The 21,903-nt window shown below is 44.7% G+C and overlaps 1 protein-coding gene across 2 annotated transcripts in view; it reads right to left on the bottom strand.

The window, feature by feature from the left end:
* PRKCB (protein kinase C beta) overlaps nt 1-18,761 on the bottom strand; it is a 391,108-nt gene extending 372,347 nt beyond the window's left edge. For both annotated transcript variants that reach the window (XM_033217733.1, XM_033217732.1), the window contains exons 1-2: nt 18,359-18,761; nt 17,320-17,351 (exon numbers count right to left, since the gene is read on the bottom strand). In XM_033217733.1, coding sequence (XP_033073624.1) covers nt 17,320-17,351; nt 18,359-18,531 — 205 coding nt within the window. In that variant the 5' untranslated portion in view covers nt 18,532-18,761. The remainder of the gene's footprint in view (nt 1-17,319; nt 17,352-18,358) is intronic.
* Between the last annotated feature and the right edge of the window lie 3,142 nt (nt 18,762-21,903).

The raw sequence follows: 21,903 nt of genomic DNA on the forward strand, positions 1-21,903 counted from the left end.
AGATTGAGCTGGTCACCCAGCTGAGCCCAGCCCAAATTACTGATCCATAGAAACTAAAACTAAATAAAAGAGTGGTTACTTGAAGTCATTAAGCCTTGAGGTTATGTGCTATCTAGCAATAAATAACTGATTTGTTGGGTGTCCAGTCAAATACCTTGAAGTAGAAACAACAAAGGATTCTTCTATATGATAAGTCAGCTTAGAAGAGAACTAACCCAGCCTCAGAGAGATCTGCTTGGGATGTCCACAGGTGATATGGTTTGGCTGTGTCCCCGCCCAAATCTCATCTTGAATTGTAGCTCTCATAATCCCCATGTGTCATGAGAAGGACCTGGCAGGAGGTAATGGAATCATGGGGGTGGGTTTTTTGGTGCTGTTCTCGTGATAGTGAATACGTCTTACGAGATCTGATGGTTTTATAAAGGGCAGTTCCCCTGCGCATGCTCTCTTGCTTGCCGCCACGTAGGAAGTGCCTTGATCTTCCTTCGCCTTCTGCCATGATTGTGAGGCCTCCCCAGCCATGCTGAACTATTAGTTAATTAAACCTCTTTCCTTTATAAATTACCCAGTCTCAGGTATGCCTTTAGTAGCAGCATGAGAATGGACTAATACAACAGGCAACCGAGAGGCGAGAACTCTGACTGACTGAAAAACTGGAAAGTCTGACAAGAACCAGATTGTTCTAGTAACTAAAAACAAGAAGAGTGCTTCTTTATTTCACTTTTAGGAACACAAATAGACCTCACTCTTTCCCTACTATGTTTGATAAGATAAAGACGTCTAGAGTTTCGCATCTTAGTTTTACCAGTCAAATGAGAGATAAAACTAGATACATCACCACAAAGAAAGACAAAGGGGATATGGCTTTGGGCTTTGGAAACTGGAGCAAGATTTACTGAGTTCATCAAAACCTGTTTTCTTATCCTCCTAGACAGAGAGCTAGTTCACATGTCCCAGCATTCCTTTCAGTTGGTTGCCTCTTTGCCTGGGTTCTGGCAAATAGAATGTGAGCAGAAGTGATGTGACTTCCTTCCCCAGCTGAAGTGGTTGTGAAATGAGTGTGCTTTCTCGATTTCCCTTTCCCCCTCCACTGACCCAGTGGGGAGGACCCTGGGGTCCTGTGTGACTCTGTGGAAGATGTCCTGACCAGGGCCACCTGCACTGGTTAGTGACATGAGTGAGAAATAAACCCCCTTCTATCAAGCCACTGAGACTTCAAGGTTTGTCTGTTACAGCAGCTTTAATAGATTCTTACTAATACAAAATTTTTGGAATTTAAGCCCTAAAAATAGTTTGTGAGCTCAAGTTTTCCTAGTATTTACAGAGCTAAATTATTGGGTGGAAAAACTGTCAGAATGCCCTGGCTTCCTTGTTGAACAGTCTGGAATCGATGGGCAACATTGAAACGGGAAGCAGATGTTCCCCCAAAGAAGGCAAACGGCACCATTCCCCAATGGGTGACTCCAGAAGGTGCCTGTCTCCCATACGGATTTCACTTCCTCTATGCAAAACTAAAAAAGTCCCAGCTAACATTTCTCAGGCTCAGCCTCAGTAACTTAAAGCTCTGTGCTTTCTAAATTTTTTAACAGAAAAGTGGGCATAAGTCAATGGAGTTGCATAACAGAACAGTGGGCATAAGTTGAGGAACAGATGAAAGTAATCGTAGGTGACAGAGGTTAGGATAGTGATTACTCCTGAAGGATACAGTGGATAGGGATTGTGAGATGCTTCTGGGGGTACCAAAATGTTCTGTTTCTTGATCTGGATGTCAATCAATTCTTCTTAAACTCTTCCAAAAAATTGAGGGAATATTTCCAAACTCATTATCCAAGACTATCATACCAAAGTCAAACAAAAACATGACAAGAGAAGAAAATTATAAACCAATATCCCTGATGAACATAGATGGGAAAAAATCCTCAACAAAATATTAGCAAACCAAATTAAAAGAATTTTATTCACCATGATCAAGTGGGATTTCTCCCTGGGATGCAAGGATGGTTCAACACATAGAAATCAATAAATGTGATACCCATGTTAAAAAAATAAAGGATACAAATCACATGATCATCTCAATAGAGGCAGGAAAAAAAAGCATTTGAAAAAATTTAACCTTCTTTCATGAAAAAAGTACTCAGCAGATAAGGTATAAAGGAAATGCATTCAACACAATAAACTCTACGGCCTCTATTATGACAAACTCATAGCTAACATCATTCTCAACACTGAAAAGTCAAAGCCTTTCCTCTAAGATCAGGATGCCCACTCTCGCCCCTTCTTTTCAATAGAGTACTGGAAGTCCCGGCCAGAGTAATTAGGAAAAAGAAAGAAATAAAAGGCATCCTAATAGGAAAGGAAGAAGTGAAACTGTCTCTATTTCTTGACAAGGTGATTTTATATACAAAAAACCCTAAAGAATCCACCAAAAAAAAAACAGTTAGAACTGATCAACAAATTCAATAAAGTTGTAGGATGCAAAACCAACACACAAACAGTCGTGTTTCTATATTAGAATACCTAATTATTCTAATTTTCTATACTAGCATATCTGATAACAAACTACCAGACTAGAAAAGTAAGAAAACAAATTCATTTACAATAGCAGCAAAAAGAAATTACCTAGGTGTAAATGTAACCAAGGAGGTAAACGATCTGTACACTGAAAACTATAAAACACTGATGAAAGAAACTGAGGAAAACATAAATAAATGAAAAGATATCCCGTGTTCATGGATTGGACAAATTAATATTGTGAAAATGTCCATACTATCCAAAGCAATCTACAGATTCAATGCAATTCTTATCAAAATTCCAATGTCATTTTTCACAGAAATAGTAAAAACAACCCCTAAGTTCATACAGGACCACAAAAGACCCCAAATAGCCAAATCTTGAGCAAAAAGAACAAAGCTGGAAGAATCACACTCCTTGATTTCAAAATACATTATAAAGCAATTGTAATCAAAACAGCACAGTACTAGCATAAAAACAGATGCATCAACCAATGGAACAAGATAGAAAGCCCAGAAATAAATCCGCACATTTATAGCCAACTGATTTTTGATAAAGGTGCCAAAAACACACAATGAGGGAAAGGACAGTCTCTAGTAAGTGGTGTTGGGAAAACTGGATATCCACGTGTAGAAGAACGAAATTAGACCCTTATCTTACAAACCACATACACAATCAACTCAAAATTGATTAAAGACTTAACACCTGAAACTATAAAACTGCTAGAGAAAAATATAGGGGAAAAACTCCACAACACTGGTTTGGGCAATGATTAAGCAAAAGCAAAAGGAGACAAATGGGAAGGCATCAAACTGAAAGCTTCTTCACAGCAAAGGAAACAATTAACAAAGTGAAGAGACAGCCCACAGAACGGGAAAAATATTTGCAAACGCTGTATCTGACAAGAGATTAATATCCAAAATATACAAAGAACTCAAACAACTCAATAGCAAGAAAACAAATAACCTGATTTAAAAATGGGATCTGAACAGATATTACTCAAAAGAAGACACACAAATGGCCAATAGGTACATGAAAAAATGTTCATCACACTAAGCACTAGGGAAATGCAAATTAAAACCACAGTGAGGTATCACCTCACACCTGTTAGAATGGCTTTTATCAAAAAGATAAAAAATAACATGTTGGAGAACATGTAGAGAAAAGGGGACCAATACATTGTGGGTGGGAATGTAAGTTAGTATGGCCTTACGAAAAACAGTACTAAAAGTTTCTCAAAAAAATCTAAAAAGTGAACTACCACAGGGCATGGTGGCTCACGCCTGTAATCCCAGCACTTTGGGAGGCCAAGGCAGGTGGATCACCTGAGGTCAGGAGTTTGAGACCAGCCTCACCAATACAGTGAAACCCCGTCTCTACCAAAAATACAGAATTAGCCAGGCATGGTGGTGCAAGCCTGTAATCCCAGCTACTTGGGAGGCCGAGGCAGGAGAATCTCTTGAACCCGAGAGGTGGAGGTTGCAGTGAGCTGAGATTGCACCATGGCAATCCAGCCTGGGCAGCAAGAGCAAAACTCAGTCTCAAATTTAAAAAAAAAAATTTAAAAACTACAATACAATCCAGTAATCCCACTTCTGGGTATATATTTAAAGCAACTGAAATCAATATGTCAAAGAATATGTGCATTCCCATGTTTGTTGCAGTATTATTTACAATAGCAAAGATATGGTATCAACCTAAGTGTTCAATAGAGAATGAATGAATAAAGAAAACATAGTATATACACACAGTGGAATCCTACCCAGACTTAAAAATTCTATCACTTGTGACAATATACATGAATCTGGAGAACATTATACAAAGTAAAATAAGCCAGAAACAGACAAATACAGCATGATCTCACTTATACGTGGAATCTAATAAAGTTGTAGTCATAGAAGTAGAGAGTAGAAGGATGGTTACCAGAATCTGGGGTGGAGGGAGGGAGTTGTTGATCAAAGGACACAAAGTTTCAGACAGACAAGGGGTACAGGTTTGGAGATCTATTGCATAGCAGGGTAACACAGTCAATAATAAATGTATCATATATTTCAAACAACTAAGTAAATTTCAAGTGTCTCACCATAAAAAATAAGTATACAAACTGATGGTTATGTTAATTAGCTTGAATTAACCATGCCACATTGTATACATTTATCAAAACATTACATTGCACATAAATTATGATTTGTCAATCAAAAATAATATTAACAGTTTTTTTTAAAAAAGCTAGCCAACAAAAGATGAATATCCAACTGAAATAAAAAGAAGTCCTTCTCTATACTATATGTCAATCCTATTTCCCTAAGTGCATTGTTTGGCTCAGAAAGAATTATCAATACCCTCAGCCATAAATTTTGACACAAAATGTATCCAGATAACTACCAAAAAAAATCCACACACACACACAAAAATCCAAATAACTATCAAATCTTCATTTGCAGCACTGACTAAATTCTAAAGAATGGTCTCTACCTTTAGGGAGGGAAAGAAGATCTTTAATATAGGGCCATCCCATAAAAATCACTGCCCTGACTATCCCAACAAGACAAGCAACTGTCCTGCAGACTTCACCCTCCACTTTCACCCACACTACTTGCCAGCTTCTTCAACCGAAAAGGGATATAAACACTGCACCCAAAGGGTGAAGGGAACCCAAATTTAGAAGAGTGAACTGGTCACAAATCTATTTAAAGTTGAAATGCTACCAATACATTTTTGAAATGAGGTCAGCCGATGGGGTGATCACAGATTGCAATTCAACTTTCTGAGGTTTCCCACAAATTAAAGCATCGCAAGCCAGGAAAGGGTTTCTCAGAAAGCACTGTGCTCACCCACGCTCAAATCACCTCTCTGGCCCCAGTCAAGCATTTCTCTCTCAGATCCACGGTAAGGTGCAGCTAATGCTACTGACCATGACATGTAAGCACATCCACTCTTGCATCGTCTCCTTGATTCAAGAGCATTCATCTTGCCTCCCCAACAGGATTATAAACTCAGTAAGGACAAGGACAGTGCCCAGTCCTAGGAAGAACAGAAATAACTACCATTTATCAAGTGCTTACTGTATATATGTCAGGTAGGGTGCTAAGAAACACTTCACATAAACTAGGTTTTATTATTATATCCTTTCAACTATGAAAAAACAGAAGCTCAAAGAGGTTAAGTAACTTGCTTAAGGTCCCACGGCAAGAAGTCAAGATTTAAACCAAAGCCTTTCTTTCTCCAAAACACCAACTCTTCACCACCATGTGCAGCATGTACTCAATAAACACGTACCCACTGGGTGACAGCAGTGGAGAGGGAGAAGGAGTGGGAGGATGCCTTTCAGAGGAAAATTCATTTCTATGGCCCTCCACGTCTAAGGATGCAGTGAAGAGAGATATCCCTATTGATAGAACCATAAAAATAACCTAGTAACCACCCTCAAAATAGAACAATCAACAATATGACTGACATGAAATTCCAAATATCTCTTTAGGGTGTGAAAAATAGCAACAGCCCCGAGGTGCTCCGGTAAGGCACCCCCACTGCTTATAAATGGCCATTTCAGTTTCTCCTGCCTGACTTCCATCCCTGCAGGCCTGGAATTTCAGGATTTGAGTCATGGCAAGTATTGTTGCCAAAGGCATCTCATGCTCCTCTTTTTCAAACATTTGGCCATTTCACTCACCCCCACACATCCCACTTTAAAACAGTGACAACAACCACTTCCTAGTCACTACACTGCCTTCACAGGGCCCACCCCTGTGAGGTGACGTTTGTCTCCCACCTGCTCCTCCCTCCCTCACACCCTCTTCTTCCTGTTCCCTGCATACGCCCTATTCTCTCTCCTCACTATCTCAACTGTGTGGTCCTGTCCTGTGCCTGAAACACCCTCCCCTGCCCTCATCCCCTTGTCAATCTGGGAACTCCCACTCCTGTTGTAAGACTGTTCCCAAATGTCACCTCCTCTGTGGAATCTTCACCGGTCCGAGGAGGAGTAGGGATGCCATCCAAAGTGTTTTTACATCCTTGGTGTAGCACTTTACATTATGTCTCAGAACTAATTGGCCATGTGCTGTTCTCCTTTTAAAAGACCAGGAAGATCTTTAAGGGTGAGGACAGTGTCTTATTTCTCTTCAAAGCCCATATGGCAACCTGACATTATACAATATATTTGTTCTATGTTATTTACTTATCACTGTTATTCTACTAGAATGTAAATTCCATGAAGTCAGTGATGCTGTTTTGTTCACTGTTCTAGTTCCAATGCCTAGAACAGTACCTGATATGTGGTAGGCACCCAATAAATATATATTAGATGAATGGAAAAACGGTTGGATATCTGGATGGATGGGTGGATGGATGAATGGATGGATGGATGGATGGGTGGATGGATGGATGGATGGAAGAATGGCTGGGTGGATGGGTGGATGGATGGATGGATGAATGAATGGATGGATTGCTGGATGGGTGGGTGGATGGGTGAATAGATAGATAGATAGATAGATAGATAGATAGATAGATAGATAGAGGCAGGATCATATTTTACCCACCCAAAGGTCATGAAGACATGGAGAAGCAGAACCAGGATTTAAAATTAGGTGAGATTTGAGCTTGAACTCTCAAGTCCAATTTGATACTCCCTCCCTAGAGGCCCAAAGTCTGGTCTCTGGGAAGTAGCAAGATGAAAGAAAAAAGAAAGCTAGAATTCAACCCAGGAACATGGTTATGGTTGAACTAATGATGCTGCATATCTTGAACCAGTTAATTTCCATCTGCTTAGCCACTTCCAAGACCAAATAAGAGTGGATCAGAGCTCTCTGGTCTGGGCTTGAGTTCTCCTCCTGACTCTGTAGGGCAACTTTCTGCCTGTGGGCTGAGGGGGAAGGAGATGCCCAGGAGACCACAAACAAGCAGGACAAATGTCAATTAAAAGGTAATAACAACCATGGTAATGATTAACAGCTTAGCACTTCTGAATAAAAGCTGCCATCTCTACCAGATCCTGTCCTTGCTGTTCCTCTCAACCCTCTAGAACACTAAGCATCCTTACAACACCAAAAATTTCCAGGAAAGACCCTGAACTTCCCTTCTCTATTCACAAGGAGGAACAGCCAGTACAGAATCAAGCCCAGGGTAGAACAGAACCAGGCTCAACATTAGGTAAAAGTGTAACACCGCTGACCCAAAAGAAAAAGTTGGTTCACAGGTAGAAACTGATTTTTTTTTTTTTTTTTTTTTTTAGACACAGTCTCTGTCGCTGGGCTGGAGTGCAGTGGTGCAATCTTGGCTCACTGCAACCTCTGCCTCCTGGGTTCAAGCGATTCTTCTGCCTCCGCCTCCCTAGTAGCTGGGACTATAGGCACACGCCACCACACCCAGCTAGTTTTTGTATTTTTAGTAGTGAAGAGGTTTCACCATGTTGGCCAGGCTGGTCTCGAATTCCTGATCTCAGGTGATCCACCCACCTCAGTCTCCCAAAGTGCTGGGATTACAGGCATGAGCCACCACACCCAGCCCATATTTTTATATTCTCATAATTCCCTGTAGTTCCTTTATAATAAAAAAAAAAAAGAATATTCAACAGGTATCTACTAAGTGCCCAGATTTGTGTTAGAGGGGTGTTAAAGACATATTAATATCAACTGAGACTTTCTCCTTAATGAAATCAGAAAGACAGACTTGACAAAAGTCCTTTCTCTGTGAGTGAGTCAACACTGTTTATTGTTAAACTACTTACAAAGTATCTTCTGAACAAGAGAAAATACTGTCCAAGTCAAAGGAATGAAGACTTGTAACATATCAGAGATGGACACAGGGTGAGGAAGGTATTTGGGAGGCAATGTGAATAATCTTGTGCCCCCTGAAAACGGACTTTCAGCTCAAAACGCCTCTCACTGAAATGCTGTGCTCTCTCTTTTTATTTATTTTCAATTTATTAGCCCAGACTGGCTCCTCCACCTCTGAAATTGTCTGATTTTTCTTCTTTAGAACAGCCACCTCAAACTGCAAACCCTAAACAAAAAGGAAGTCAGCTCATTATCTGAGTCATTAAGTAAGAGGAGATGAAGTTCTCTGTCAAACTGGGAAAGAAGCCATCTCAAAGTAACAGGCTAGTTCTACCAAATACTTACTCATCTTACTTGCAGCCATGATACAAATAAATATTTAGGCTTTTTCCATAGAATGTCGCAAAGATAAGTCTCCTGCACATATTTTGTTTTGTTTTGTTTTTAATTGAGATAGGGTCTCGTTATGTTGCCCAGGCTGGTCTCGAACTCCTGGCCTCAAGCAATCCTCTTGCCTTGGCCTTCTGGAGTGCTGGGATTACAGGCATGAGCCACTGCCTTCAGCCCTGTTGCATATATGATCCAGGATATGGGCAGTTTTACAATACAGATTTCTAGCTGTAGTTCCTTGACAACTCAGACTTTCTCCAGTTACCTCAGAAAATGAGAATGAAAAGTTGGGCTTTTTTTTTTAATTCCCAGACCACTGACTGTATCCCCAGCCATTACATAAGTTAGCTTCCCATTATATATTCTCCTAGTACCCAGTGCATTTTCTTCAAAGTACCTAATAAAAATGAGATTAAATATGGGTGCAATGATCTGTAGAATGTCTTATCTCCCCCCACTACATCATAAGCTCCATTACAACAGAAATCTTCTCAATCTCATTCATGACCGTATTTCATCACCTAAAATAGCTCCTGACACATAGAACTTGACACATAGAACTTAACCAGTGAGGCCAGGCATGGTGGCTGTCTCCTGTAATCCCAGCACTTCATAAGGTTGAGGTGGGCAGATCACTTGAGGTCATAGAGACCAGCCTGGTCAGCATGGTGAAACCCTGTCTCCACTAAAAATGCAAAAGTTAGCTGGGTGTGGTGGCACAAGCCTGTAACCACAGCTACTTGGGAGACTGAGCAGGAGAATCACTTGAACCTGGCGGAGGTTACAGTGAACCAAGATCGCACTACTGCATTCCAGCCTGGGTGAAAGAGTGAGATTCTGTCTAAAGCAAAAAAAAAAAAAAGAAAGAAAGAGAGAGAGAGAGAGAACTTTTAGAAGGAGAATGGAAAGACGGGTGAATGGATGGATGCATGGATGGACAAATAGATAAATGGGAAAACGGATGATGAAAAGAGGGATGGACAAATGGAGGGATGGATGGATGAATAAATGAATGTATGTGGTGAACAGACGAATTTCCTACTGGATTTTCATGCAGCCATCACACCTCCAAATGCCATATGTAAACACTGAGGATGTTGTATTCTCTGTAAAAAGGCTAACATTCTATCTATGGAATTTCACACAATTTCAATGAGGAGACTGGATGAATGAAGTCAAAGAATTCATGTTATTAGAGCAAATGCCAGAACATAAAGGACTTACCTTTGAAGGCATCAATCAGAAACAGACTTTTCAGCAGATCCCCCTATCTATCCAAGAATTAACTGAACTGCACAGTTACAAGACCAGACCATAGCTTTTAAATTATACTTAGTAATTTAATGACCTGTATCTGAAAAGTAGCAAAAGAAGATGCATATTGTGAAAATTATGACATATTGATCTACTTACATATATGTGTGTGTATACACGTGTGTGTGTGTGTGTGATGGAAACAGAGAGACAGAGACAGAAGGATAAGCAGAGACGAGAAAAGAGAGACTCCAACAGTACAAATGTATATAAAATTATTTTCAGACCTTCAGTTAATTTTTTGACCAATTGTCTTCTTCTATATCTTCTTTTTTATTGGCCTAGATACACTATAAACATGCTGCATCTAGTTGTGGGCAGTATCTGGAGCATCATTAGTGCTCGGAAATAATATATTTTTTAAATATTATTTCCTAAGAATCTGTATATCATATCATCTAGATTTTCAAAGGTCATATTTTCCATATTTACTTAGAAAGACGTTCTGTTGCCCAGTGACAAAGCTTCAGGCTCCTCCTGAGTGCTCCACAGTGAAAAATGAATTTGCTGTTGCCTATCCAACAAATCAGCCCTCCTTTTTAAGACTCAGCGTTAACCCACTCAAAGATTCTTATTTTGATTGGGACATTGAGCCTGAAATCCCTCTTCAGGTGGAAAAAAAAAGAAAAAAGCCAGCTCATCAAACACGAAGTCAAAAAGCCTCTGCCTTTTATTCACATAGAAGCCCGCAGGACACATTTAGAATAAGCTAAAAGGTGAGTGGAGTTTGGCTCACAGGTCTCTGGGGTCTGCTTCTGGGAAGAAAGAGAAGTGAAACAATAGAAGTAACCTCTAAACTTGCAGCCTGACTTGGTGATTTTTTGAAAAAATGGCCCTCTTCATGATTTTACTAAGAAAATTCAACCTGAAGTGCATGAGGTCATATTATACATTTCTAGGGAACACTGCCCAAAATAAAATTAAACTTTGATTCGTTTTTTGTTATATAAATACACATATGCTATGCTAATCTACATGTGTTAATTACCTACTAAAATAAACTTATGTTTGATAGGGTGAATATTGAAAAAAACAACAATGGTTGGAGCCATGTCATGACTTGGGGTTTTTTAAGAATAATTACAACTACAAGATTTAAAAACCTGTTTTTTGTTTTTTGGTTTTTTTTTTTTGAGACGGAGTCTCGCTGTGTCGCCCAGGCTGGAGTGCAGTGGCCGGATCTCAGCTCACTGCAAGCTCCGCCTCCCGGGTTCCCGCCATTCTCCCGCCTCAGCCTCTGAGTAGCTGGGACTACAGGCGCCCGCCACCGCGCCCGGCTAGTTTTTTGTATTTTTAGTAGAGACGGGGTTTCACCGTGTTAGCCAGGAGGGTCTCGATCTCCTGACCTCGTGATCCACCCGCCTCGGCCTCCCAAAGTGCTGGGATTACAGGCTTGAGCCACCGCGCCCAGCCTAAAAACCTGTTTTCTAATCTACATGGGAAAAAGAAGAGCTGACTTACTCATTATCATCAATTCTAGCTTTTCATAGAAAATAAAATTAACCTTTCATTTTTTGTGGTATAAAAAAGTGCAAACTCTTCTAATCTACACGTGTTAGCTACACACTAAAATAAACTTATATTTGATTTGATAGAATTGATATTGATGAAAACAACTGTGGTCGGAGTCATGTCAGGCTTTGGGGTTTTTTAAGAATAATTTCAATTAGAAGATTTAAAAACATGTTTTCTAATCTACATGAGAAAAAGAAGAGCCAACTTACTCATTATAATCATCAATTCTAGCTTTTCATAGAAAATTTGTGCCCTGGGGTTTTTCTAGAGAGTCCATGGCAAGTTCAGATCTTTCTCAGAAGAAAAGACAATGCTAACCAGGCCTGGGTTTCTGGGCCCAGACACTGAACTGAGCACTCACTGGTGTTACCCAATACCTAGGAAGAAATACATCCAAGAAGAGAAACTATCTAAGTACATGAAAGAGGCCTAGTCATTTAACAAGTTCCAGAATGAACTCTGTCCCACTTTGACACAGTTTCCTACTGCTAATCAAGTAATACTGATGGTCTCACTTAGAGTCATTGATACTTGCTGTGGCTATTTCTCATGCACCACCTCATTATTCTTCACCATAACCCTTTGAGTTAGGTGCTATTATCCCCATTTTCCAGATGAGGAGACCAAGGTTGCTACTGGAGGATGACTCGCCCAAGGTCACAGAGGGAGTAAGTGACCCATCACAGATATATACCCAGTTCTACTGGACTCCAACTCCTTGCTAAGAATTCCGAATATCTATATTTTATTGCCTATTTCTACCAAATTCACTTCCTTCACAAAAACAAACAAAAAACACTTCGGAAGGCCAAAGCAGAATGAGACTCCTGGCTGGAGGCCAGGAGTTTGAGACCAGGCACAGGCAGCAAAGCAAGACCCGCTATTTCTACAAAAAAATTTAAAATTAAAAAATATATATTTGGCCAGGTTCAGTGGCTCACACCTGTAATCCTAGCACTTTGGGAAGCTAAGGCGGGCAGATCACCTGAGGTCAGGAGTTCGAGACCAGCCTAACCAACATGGCAAAACTCCACCTCTACTAAAAATATAAAAATTAGCCAGGTATGGTGGCACATGCCTGTAGTCTCAGCTACTCAAGAAGCTGAGGCACAAGAATCACTTGAACCCGGGAAGTGGAGGTTGCAGTGAGCTAAGATCATGCCACTGCACTCCAGCCTGGATGACAGAATGGACTCCGTCTCAAAAAAAAAAAAAAAAGGCCGGGCGCGGTGGCTCAAGCCTGTAATCCCAGCACTTTGGGAGGCCGAGACAGGTGGATCACGAGGTCAGGAGATCGAGACCTTCCTGGCTAACATGGTGAAACCCCGTCTCTACTAAAAATACAAAAACTAGCCAGGCGAGATGGCTGGCGCCTGTAGTCCCAGCTACTCGGGAGGCTGAGGCAGGAGAATGGCGTAAACCCGGGAGGCGGAGCTTGCAGTGAGCTTAGATCCAGCCACTGCACTCCAGTCCGGGCAACAGAGCGAGACTCCGCCTCAAAAAAAAAAAAAGGACGTGGTGACACACACCTGCAGTCCCAGCTACTCAGGAGACTGAGGCAGGAGAATCGCTTGAGCTCAGGAGTTTGAGGCTGCAGTGAGCTATCATCATGTCACTGCCCTCCAGCCTGGGCTACACAGTGAGACCTTGTCTCTAAGAACAAAATTAAAAAAAAAAAAAAAGGAAGAAGGCTTTTCTTGCTGCCAAACTGTAAAGTCTTCTGAGAATAAGAGTCTCATTCTACCCAATGGCTTGGGTAGAATTAATTAATTACAACTAAAGCTCAAATGTGGGTCCTAAGTTCCTGTAAAGAATGCCATAGAGACAGCCGGCATGGTGGCTCATGCCTGTAATCCCAACACTTTGGGAGTCCACGGCAAGTGAATCACCTGAGGTCAGAAGTTCGAGACCAGCCTGGCCAACATGGTGAAACCCCATCTCTGCATAATTTTGTAAAATACAAAAATTATCCAGGCGTGGTGGTGGGCCCCCATAATCCCACATAATCCCAGTTATTTGGATGGCTGAGGCAGAAGAATCGCTTGAACCCTGGGAGATGGAGGTTACCGTGAGTTGAAATGGTGCCACTGCACTCCAGCCTAGGCAACAGAGAGAGACTCCGTCTTGAAAAAAAAAAAAAAAAGGAAAAGAAAAAATAATGCCATAGAAATCTGCCTTGCTTGTCAAAGGAGTTCCACTTCTACTCTAGAATTTAGGCAATTTTACAATAGGGATCTTCAGCCCCAGTTCCCTGTCATCAAATACATTCTTAAATTACCTCCCAGAGAGTGGTTTTATAAGAAATAGACAGAGTGGAAACAAAAAGGGAGAAATTATGTGGCAGTCAACCTAAAGTTTTGTCCTATCATCATACAAAAGCAAGAAAATTGATTCTTAAGCTCCCCTGAGCATGTAGAAATCCATAATTTCCCGTGGTTTATGAGTTTTCCATCCTTCCTCTCCCAACCCATAGCAGTGTACCCAATTTCCATATAGAGCATGAAGGTAACTCTCAATGGTTTCTTTGCCTTGAGATCATCCTACATACCTCCTACCGGAGTGGCAGAGACGATATCCTCTCTCTGCTTATATTTTTGAAATGGAAACATCCTCTAAATAGTGGCTGCCTGAAATAAACACTACATTTCCCACATGCTCCCTCGCAGCAAGGTGTGGGTATGTGATTAAACCCTAGCTAATAGGATATAAGTCGAAGGATCTTGAGCAGCTTCCCCAAGTGACACCGAGCATGTGCTATTTGCCCTTCTTTACCCCTTTCTTCCTTCCTGCTAGCTGAAAGAAGGGTATGAGGACTCCACAGTCTAGCATCCTTCTTGGACCAGGAGGTAATTGTCACTCCCCAGGGATGGTGGAGCAGAAAACTGAAAGGAACCTGAGGCCCTGGGTTCTGGATTGCTGACTTAAGTGAGATCATAAAACCTTATGTGTTTTGTATAAACTGTTGATTCCATTGTAAGTGGATTCACTTTCAGAGGAAATATCTGGTACCAAGAACAATCAGATACTAAGGAACTCCTCAGTGGTTCCAGAATTAGTCCCAGGCAATGCTGAGTACCAGGGATAAATTTCCCTCCTTCCTGTATGTTCCCATTCTAAACACCTCAATTTCAGGGACTGCCAATCTGCCCTTCCCCTCACTCCTCCCTACTCCTGCCCAAATGGAATACGCTGTCAAAGCAGCTACACAGAGTGACCAGAAGTTCATGGCTGAATTTTGACTCTTACCTGGCAGGCAGTTCCACAGCCAAGCAACCCTGCAGAGCCAGTCTTCTCTCGTACCAGCTGCCCCACCATTGGGGTAGTCTGGGGACCATCATAAGAGCTGATATTTTCTGAACATTCTCTGTGCCAAGCTCTGGCCCAAGAATCTTGGATATTGCCATGAGTTGGAGCTGCTCAGCCACACTATGGTACTGTTACTGGCTCCGTTTTATAGACAAGGAGGCTGAAATACAGAGAAGCTAAGTAATACGCCTGAGAAGTCTCAGAGCCAGGATTCAGACCAACAGGGACTTGCCTGGTAGCCTGTGCACAGGCCCACTTCTCTACACTGCCTCTTGGTCGGGAGGCAGGGAGGAGAAAAAGAAAGGCAATTTAAAAAATAGACACTCCAGAGGGGCATAGCGGCTCACACCTATAATCCTAACACTGCGGGGCGAGGTGGGAGGACTGCTTGAAGCCAGGAGTTCAAGACCAGTCTAGGCAACATCGCAAGACCCCTTCTCTACAAAAGTTGTTTTAAAATTAGACAGGCATGGTGGTGTGTACTTGTAGTTCCAACTACTCAGGAGGCTGATGTGGTAGGACCGCTTGAGCCCATGAGTTTGAGGCTGCAGTGAGCTCCGATCATACCACTGTACTCAGCCTGGGCAACAGAGTGAGACTCTGTCAAAAAAAAAAAAAAAAAAAGACACTCCTATCTCTAAAGTGGCCATATTTCATGACAAACTTTAATTCTGCCTTTTTCCCATAACATCAAAAAAGTCCGGTTATCTTCCAGACTTTGAGTTAGAGGATCTCCTATTTCAGAGGTGTCATGCCTTGCACATTCCAAAGTGACTTTCCCATCCATCAATAACAACAGAGCAGGTGGCATAGAAGAGCCATGGTAAAAATGTTGAAAAATCGCCCCCGGCCTCAGCAAGAGACAAAGACTGAAACTGATTCATGGAAGTGAAAGGCAACCTCAAAGAAGAAATTACACATTCCAGCACCAAGACACTATTGGCGTTTTGTTTGAGGGGTCAAAGTTCTAGAAAACAGTCCAAACTTGTTTGCACCAGGGCCTAAGTTGTTGCCACTTAAAAAGACATGAGGAGTCCTCTGGTGTGGTGCAGTGGATCCAAATCTTGGTAAGAGAGGCTGCGTAGGTTGGCAGGGCTCACTGAGCCCACTGGGGCCTCGATCTCAGAAGCGTATGCACAAGTCTCAGAGGAGCACAGTGCCATGCTGCCAGCAAGCAAACATTCTGCACCACTGACGATGCCACCTACACTCACTAGGGATCACTTTACTTTTCCCTGGAGGGTGGAGGTGCAGCCACAAAACTGTCAGTCAGTGCTAAATCACATGTCAGACTCTTCCACACTCAAATACTTTCTTTTGATTTAAACCCAGCTCACCAGGGTGGTGGTCAATTTGCCCCTAAAGACACAATACCCCAGCAATGCACTGTTTCTTACCAAACTCAATCTCGCCAAGCCTAAGAGTGGAAAATTAAAATTTAAACAAACAAACAAAAAAATACACTACACACACAAACTTTCCAGATGAGAGGTCGCAAATTTAAATGCCTACAGGGGCCAGAAATGGGTGAAGGGGTCCCAATTGGAATCAACTGAGACAAATGGTAACGCTGTTCCCCACCTAGGACAACGGCTCTCAGCTCCAAACGACTGTTTTCACAAGGAAGTCAGACCATTTCTCAGCAAAGTTAAAGTTGGAAATTAGGATGTGCATGTGAAATCTCCCGATTCTAAAATGTTCACATCAAATTCACAAATAAGACACCCTAAGGGCTACACAGAACTGCGGGTGACTTTTGGTCCTGGAGAGCCAATTTGCAATCTGTCTTTCAGACATGAGCCCCAAAGACGGGGGAGGGGGGCACCTTACACGTGATCAAGTCACCACCAGCAGGTTTGATACCCCTGGTTAGGGTCCAGGATCTCAAGCCAGATGCAAGAACTCAGGTAACCAGTGCCCTGGAGACCTTTCTGTTTCTACCCAGAAGATAGGGTGATTTAAACCAGGATCTGAGAAACCCCGCCTCTGGAACTACTTCTTTCAGAGAGAGAGGAGGCCCAGGAGACAAACACAGTCGTCTTTCTAAGTGATATACCATCTACAGAGGAGCAGCAGCCACCTGCGGAGACCTCTGCAAGGCAGGGCGAGGCAGAACCTCCCTGGGTGAGATAAGGAAGGGACATGGGCAGAGAAAGGGGGAGGAACTAAGAAGGACAGGTTCTCCCAGAAACGTCCCGGGAAGACACTTTCTCCCCCAACAGAACTGACCATGCCAGGATTGCTTCAGGAGGCTGCTTTGACTCTTCCAGAGCAGGGAAGGCAGGAAGGGTAGGTGCACTTCCTTGGCATGTAAGACTCCCAGCGCCATCGGCCCCAGTCACACACACACCCCTTAAAAGGACCCTGTTGTGGTGAAGAATTCCTAGCCTGGGAGGTCACTCTGACCAATGTAATTCTTTCACTCTCTGCCTAACTCAGTAACTTCTTCTATAAAGTCTTTTTCACCCTCTCTTCCCACAAATAGCATCCCCAAAGCCCCAGAGCCTACCTTGGCACTGGAATCCCTGCTTCCCGAAGCCCCTGCAAAAGCAGAAGGAGGTGTATGTCAGGCAGCCCGGGGGGGCCCAGCCTCCAGCTAGTTCCCCACAGAGTCACCCCCTTTCCTCCCTGCCTCTGTACCCCAGGTGCAAACTCCCAGCCACAGGCGGGTGCCCAAGAGTCTTCCGCCTTTGTGGGGGTAGGTGGGAGCTCGGCTGTAACCCTCATCTCCCTTCACTCCTGCAGAAGAGAGAAGGCTTCGACCACCAGGTGGCGGGATAGTGGGGAGCGTTTCCCGGGGTAGGGGCTGAAGGCAGGCGGTAGATCTGCCCATAGATGCCCCAGCACCGTTGGGAAAAGAGAAGAGATAAAGACGCATTTTGAGGGAGGGCGAGAGTGACCCCGCGGCGGTGGTGTCCCCTGGGAGGGGGACTGGGGAGGAAAGGATGCCCCACTACTAAAGGGACCGGGGAAGAAAGGGGCCCGCAGTGATGTGACCGAGGAGTGGAAAGGGGAACCCAGGCCCTCGGGAAGGGGCAATGGGAGATAACACAGGGCGCTGCTCGGAGGCAAAGAGGAGGGAGAAAGGATGTCCCATGCCCGCAGGAAGATAGAGAAGGACACCCAGGGCGCTGCCCCCCGGAAACAAGGGGTGGGGGGCGAGGGCTCCTCGCGCCCGGAAGCAGGCGGAGAGATAGGGAACCCCGGGTCAGAGAGCACCCGAGGCGCTGCCCTCCAGAGAAGGCACAGACCTCGAGCGCTCCTAGCCAGGTGGAGCAAAGGCGCCCGCGACGCTGCCCATGGGCGCTCTAGAGGCGCCTGGGAGCAGGAGAGGGCAGGAGGCGCCCCGCGGAGGACCGTCTGGGACCAGGGTGGGGACAGGGCAACCGCAGGACTGTCCATCCGGGTGTCCCGGACAGCAGGGTCCGGAGCGGGGAGTCCGGGGACGCGGGTCCCGGGGTGCGGAGGGCGCAGAGGGCGCGGAGAGGGGGTCCCCGGCGCGGCGCTGCCCTCGGGGGCCCGGAAAGGTGCCCTGAGCGCGCGCTCACCAGATGAAGTCGGTGCAGTGGCTGCAGAAGGTGGGCTGCTTGAAGAAGCGGGCGGTAAATTTGTGGTTCTTGACCTCGTGCACATTCTTCTGCCGGAGGGCGCCTTTGCGGGCGAAGCGCACGGTGCTCTCCTCGCCCTCGCTCGGCGGCGGCCCCGCAGCCGGGTCAGCCATCTTGCGCGCGGGGAGCCGGAGCCCGAGAGGTGCCGGCCCCGGGGCCCCGGGACCGCGGGCTGCGGGCCGGGGAGGAGCTGGAGGCGGCGGCCGCTGCTGCACCCGGGGCCGCGGGCGCTTCCCCTGCGCCGGCTCTGGCGGCCGCGGCGCGCGGAGCCGGGGCTGTCACTCGCCCAGCTGCTGCTGCTCGTCCAGCTGCGCTTGGCACCGCTGGCCCCAGCTGCGGGGGAGGGAGGCGGAGCCCCGGGCCAGCCCCGCCCTCCTCATTTGCATCGCGTCCAGGCCCCGCCCAGCGCCGCCAGCTGCTTTACATATCCGCGCCCGGGCGGCCGTGGGCCTCGCAGCGAAGCGTGCACAGCCGCAGCTCTGCAGCGATGGGACAGCGGCCCGGGGTCGCCGGACCCAAGCCTCGCCCCTCACCCCACCCCGTGCTCGGCCCCCGGGGCTGCGTTCTAGAGATGTGCCCCGGGGAGGAGCGAGAGTGGAAGGACCTACGGGGCGAAGGGGAGCGGGTGGAAGGGGTGGGGCGCAGCGAATTCTACCCTGGCCTCTGCGGAGACTGGTACCCATCCACCCCCATCCATCCCATTGGTCATTCTGCACGCGTCTCCTGGAGGGATGGGCTCCCGCTGTCACTCATTCGGAAAGGCTTGTGGCAGCACACACTTACACACACATACACATACACGTTCCGCAGAGGTAGGGGAGGAGCGATCTTTATTTTATATATCTCTAACTCCACCACAAAGAAGAGTCTTGGCTTTGCCTGCCGCCTGCACGTTTGGAAGAGAACTCACTACCTTCTGTCCATCCCCTCTGCAAAGCGACTCCGTTTCCCCAACTGTAACATAGGGCTAACAGTGTGGGGGGGAAGGATTTCAGTAGATCATTATTTTTCCAAATTTCATTCATTTCTGACTCGTCTTCACAAATTCTGGTCGTATTTGTGCACCCTCTGGCGGGGGGTGGGGAAAGCCTGTCTCTTTTGGTCTATCTGAGTTTGAATAGCAAGAGGTATCTATGTTATCAAAATATCTCCAGGTGCCGTCATCTGTCCTAAGCATCTTCGACTGAAGTCATCTTTTATTTGTTAAGAGAGGAAATTAATAAATGCTAGAGGAGTGTTAAAGACATTAATATCAAACAGGACTCTCTCCTTGATGTGATCTGAAGGTAACTGAAAGGGTAATAATTGTCTACAATGTGTAATTCAATATTATTTAGCGCCCTGTTCGTGCACAAGGCCTAAACATACCCACAGCCACCATGTCCCCCACTCTGGGAATGCAGAGCTTCATTAGACCATGAGCTACTTCACCAGACCTAGGTTCTGTGAGAGCAGGGGGGTTGCGCACCACCATGTCGCCCAGCACCAAGCTCAGTGCCTGACACCTCCCAAGAGCCCAGTAAATATTGGTTGATTGAGTGAGGGCATAGATGAACAAGTGAATGAATGAAGACTTAAAGGACGGCACTCCTTACCCCCACTCACACCCAGTAGGTGTTTAATAATAAATATCAAGTGATTGATGGGCGTCAGGTACTTGTGCTGTCTTATTTAGCCCCCGCGACAATGCTATGTAGATCTGGTAACTTTTGTTATGGATAAGGATGGGGAGGTTCAGAGTGATTAAGATACACCCACAGTCATACCATTGCTGAATGGTGATTGGGCTGGCCTGACTACAAAGTATCCTGGTGACAAAGAGGTGAACCTGAGTAGTGGTGGATGAAGGCGGGCAGGCTGGAGTTGCATGAGCTCAGGTCCCACTATGACAATTTTGCCTGGAAGCTGCTAAGTGGTAAGTCATTATTAGGTAGCATGTCGAGAGCAAGGGCTGCAATAATAGAATGTCCCTCTCCTACATAGTAATTCAAAGGTAAGGAGGAAAAAATAGCATTCACTTTTAAGGTTGACATGTTTGGGAAACTAGATGTGCCTGTCTATTATTAGTCCTTTAAGAGGCCCCACCACCTCCCAGTGAGGCTTGGGAAAACATCCCAGGAGACATTGCTGCTTGAAGTAGTTTTCCTTTGAACTGATGAGCTGGAAGCTCACAGTCCACATCCTGCCTTTTGAATGAAGTGCTCTGGATGACTTTGGTCTGTAACAACAAACAGTACCTCATGGCGCCAGGGCCTGGGGATGCAAGGGCTGTGGATGGAGAAGAGCCACTTGGTTCTTGAAGGCATTGCACCAACTGAGGATGAGAAATGTGATTCCCATTGGACCCAGATTCCTGTAGGTCAGGGGTCTCAAAGTGGTAGCTCCAGATGCTCTATTTTTTTAAAGATAGCCCAATGGTTTTTTTAATTATTATTATTATTCAAGTGTCATAGAATTTTACCTAAATATCCAGATTCTGATTTATCTAGGAAAAAAAAGATATAGCTAAATGGAGCCTACATTCCTGCACTCACTCATACATTTGTTCTTTCAATCAACAAATTGCTTATTAAGCACCCACTATGTGCTGTTCCAGATACTGTTAGACAAACCAGACAGAGGTCCCTGCCCACATGGAGCTTATAGTCTAATGGGGAAGGGACAGTAATAACCTAAACAACTAATGAATCCATACCAGGTGGGGTATAATAGAATGTTCATAAAGAAAAATAAAGCATTATTATAAAGACCATAGGTAAAGCCTTTATAATATGGGTACATCTGAGCAAGGCCTGAATAAAGTGAGAGAGTGAGCCAGGGGACTATTGAGAGTTTCCAGACAGAGAAAACAGCAAATGCAAAGAGCCTGGGGGAGGATCATGCTTGGTATATTGGAGAAACAGCGAGAAGGCCTCAGTGGTTGGATGAACAGAGAGGATAAAGGACTTACGAGATGAGGTCAGGGAGGTAGCAGGGCCCCAAAGGGCTTTGTAAATGTGATAAGGAGTTTGGATTTCACTCCAGTGAATGGAAGCCATTGGAGGGTTGGAAGCTGAGGAGTAGCCTGATATGACTTATGGGTTTTCTTTTTAAAAGCTTACCCTAGATACTATGTGGAAATTAGAGGAGAAAGGGTGGAGGCAGGAAGAACAGTGAATAGGTCAAATAAGCAGAACAGGCAAGAGATTAGGGCAACATGGCATAGTGCCACCTGGTGCTGCAGGGCAGTGGCTCTTGTGTCACCAGAGCCCCCCAGGCCTGCTCTGTTCATGAAGGAGTGAATGCTGGTCTCTCGAAAGATTTCAGAGACAGTGAGAGGGCAGGTTGCTCTGGCTGGGAGTGGAGTCCAAGGCCCCTTTGCTCCAGACCTGTGGTTGCCATAAAAAATTGTCACAAAACAGGGTGGCTAGAAATAACAAAAATTTATTCTCTCATCATTCTAGTGGCCAGAAACCATAAATCAAGGTGTCAGCAGGGCCACATTC

The sequence above is a fragment of the Trachypithecus francoisi genome, unplaced genomic scaffold (genome assembly GCF_009764315.1).
Source record: "Trachypithecus francoisi isolate TF-2019V2 unplaced genomic scaffold, Tfra_2.0 Lachesis_group10, whole genome shotgun sequence".
Classification (NCBI taxonomy): domain Eukaryota; kingdom Metazoa; phylum Chordata; class Mammalia; order Primates; family Cercopithecidae; genus Trachypithecus; species Trachypithecus francoisi.